We start from the raw sequence: 2,674 nt of genomic DNA on the forward strand, positions 1-2,674 counted from the left end.
AGCTAAGGCTTTTATGTCCCTGAGAATCAAGAAGGATAAATGAGGGCATATTGATCTTTTCAGGATATCTGACATTGCATGTGTTCATGACCACATTGTCCCTGAGTAGTTTTGTCTTCTTTCATACCATTCATTTATCAGCATTTTTTAAACTTTATTCCAAAACAGTTCTTTGGGACAGGGCCCCATGTATCCAACCAGACACATTTTTTGGAGTGTTTAGAGGAAAAATGAATGAAAAGACATGATGTCTGGCTTAGGCTGGGAGAAGTGGCACATTGTGGGCTCTGCACTAATCCAGATCGGGGGACTAGTCCTAGGAAGGTCACTTCATCAGTTCGTGAACTTGAGAAATTTGCAAGTTATCCATCCATAAATGGAGTGCTAAATCTGATGCTGCATGAATGCTGGAATGCATGTTCTACATATAAAGCAGTGGCATACTGATTAAGTATTGGTTTGTAATAAGTGGAAGTTACGATTACTATGAACCCCTCAAATACCACCTTCCCATCTGAGTTAACTTTTAATCCAGGAGAGAACAGAGAATATGCAGTGAATTGGGACAAAAGAAACAAATATTCTTAAATGAGCTAAATAAGTCAAAGTATTTTTTTATTTTTACTAAAAGAAAGTTTAAAAGCAAGAAGGTAAACCACAACTTAAAGACTTTTTACTCTATTCTTTTCTCCATTTTCTTTATGATTCTCAAAAGTTTCTGTAGTCTTCTTTCAAATTAGCATGAAAATCACTCTTGCAGTGCTATGTTACCTACTTTCAGATCATAAAGACAATATAGATGGCTCCTGAATTTCTTTTATATCTACCAAAACTGTACCTTTAAAACTTTTAAAACAGCAATGAACATAACAGCAGTATCATTACCAAATTAATACTCTGAGGAAAAACAACCTCTTAGAAGTAAAAATATTTGGAAAAAAAAAATGAAACAAATAATATGTAGAAGTTACTCGTGTGAAACAGAAAGAGAAATGTGATGGAAAGAAATGTGATGTAACCCCCACCACCATGCACTCTTTAGAAGCTTGACTAGTCTTCAAGAAAAATTCTCTTCTAATGTCATGTTATCTTGTTTTCATTGTGAACAATATATTCAGTACTTTCAGTGTGATTTACAAATACACAAACTTTTAAAACATTAAAACAGCTGAAAACTATGATTTATATGATTCATACATTTGAACTCTGAAGCACAATACACCTTATCAGAAGTAAGAACATTTGAAAATACTAAACACCTCCTTCACCTCTTTACATTTCTAATTTAAATCATCGTTCATTAGGTATTTCTCATGTGAATACAAGAAAAGAGATATATATTTTGTTAAAACAAACTAGACCTAAACTCGCTTACCACTTAAACTGTAAGAAGATATGGGTTTTGTTCCCTCCACCCCTACTACTCTGCACTATTTAGGAGCTTCACTGCTCTCTTCCAACACAAAGGGAACAAAGTGCCCTGCCCCCCTCCCTAGATGTGGGAGGAGGCCCTGGAAGGGGCACTGGCCTCAGCCTTGCTTCGAGCCCCGGCCGCACCTCTCAGCCCTGCTCTCTCCGCCTGATCTCTCAGAGCCTCGTCATAGAGGTCTGGGAAGGAACTAGGGACCCTACCGTGGAACTTGGCTAGAGCCTCCAGCACCTTCATCTTACTGGTCTCAACACAAGCTCTCGGGCCCCACAGGAACTCATAGCGCGGAGGATCACTATTGGGTACCCGGCGGTAGTTCAGGTACTCCTTCTGCACCAGATCTTTGGTGATGAGCCTTCTGGGCTCCCCAAAGATGCAGTGCCTCCTCCCAGCATAGACCCCCAACATACTGAGGAATTCCCAGATCTTCTCCTCAGTGGCGCGGTTACCATTCATGAAGATGACCCCCAGCAGCACCATGAGGAGACGGGACTTGGGCAGCGCTCCCTCATCACGCGGACAATCGTTTCCCCCGAGGTTGAGCTTCCTGATCAGGGTGTAGATGTTCCCTCTACCGTCGACTTCCTTCATCTCCAGGCCAAAGACCAGCTCCATGCGCTCACGGACTGTACTGAGGATCTCAGAGAAGTGCTGCCTGTACTTCCTGCTGACGATTTTCATCAGGGCGTTCTGCGTGATGGGCTCCTTCTTGGTGTACTTCTCCAGCAGGAACTCCACGAGTATCCTGGCCTTCCTGGCCAGAAGATCTTTGCGAGGGGCTTCCTGGGAGGCACCTGCACTTCCCTCCTCGGGGCCCTGGGCACCTGCATCAGATCCTGCACATGAAGGCCCTGCATCAGGAGAGCTAGGGACCATGGCTCCCTGAAGCTGCTGGTGATTGCCAGCAGCAGGGGAGCTCGGGAGAGAACCCTGAGGGGCAGTAGAGTGGGAGGAGGGGCACTCCTCCTTTGGGGCTTCAGCAGCACTGGCCTGGGCCTCCTGAGTGTCCCCCCGGACCTGGTGGCGTTTCCCACGGGCATGGGACTTGCTCTTGTGCCTCCGAGGCATGGTGACAGCAGGTCAGGGACCGCAGGTGGGAGTGCGGGCAGGAAAGCAGGCAGGAAGGCACCTGGAGGAAGGACAAGGACATGCTGTGAGAACCTTCAGCGAGGAGAGTGGTAGCCACCTCTGAGGGGTCCTCGAGGCCAGTTCTCTAGGACCCACAAGGCTCCTGTTCTCCTGGTC

General features: G+C 45.7%; 1 protein-coding gene across 1 annotated transcript; it reads right to left on the minus strand.

Annotated features, from left to right (window-relative positions):
• Window positions 1-411: 411 nt before the first annotated feature.
• On the minus strand, window positions 412-2,218 carry LOC133242695 (melanoma-associated antigen B4-like; the record flags this gene model as incomplete). The annotated part of the gene is made up of 1 exon (XM_061408835.1): window positions 412-2,218. A coding segment is annotated over one exon (726 nt), but the record flags the coding sequence as incomplete, so codon positions are not given.
• Between the last annotated feature and the right edge of the window lie 456 nt (window positions 2,219-2,674).

Source organism: Bos javanicus, chromosome X, assembly GCF_032452875.1.
Source record: "Bos javanicus breed banteng chromosome X, ARS-OSU_banteng_1.0, whole genome shotgun sequence".
NCBI classification, from domain to species: domain Eukaryota; kingdom Metazoa; phylum Chordata; class Mammalia; order Artiodactyla; family Bovidae; genus Bos; species Bos javanicus.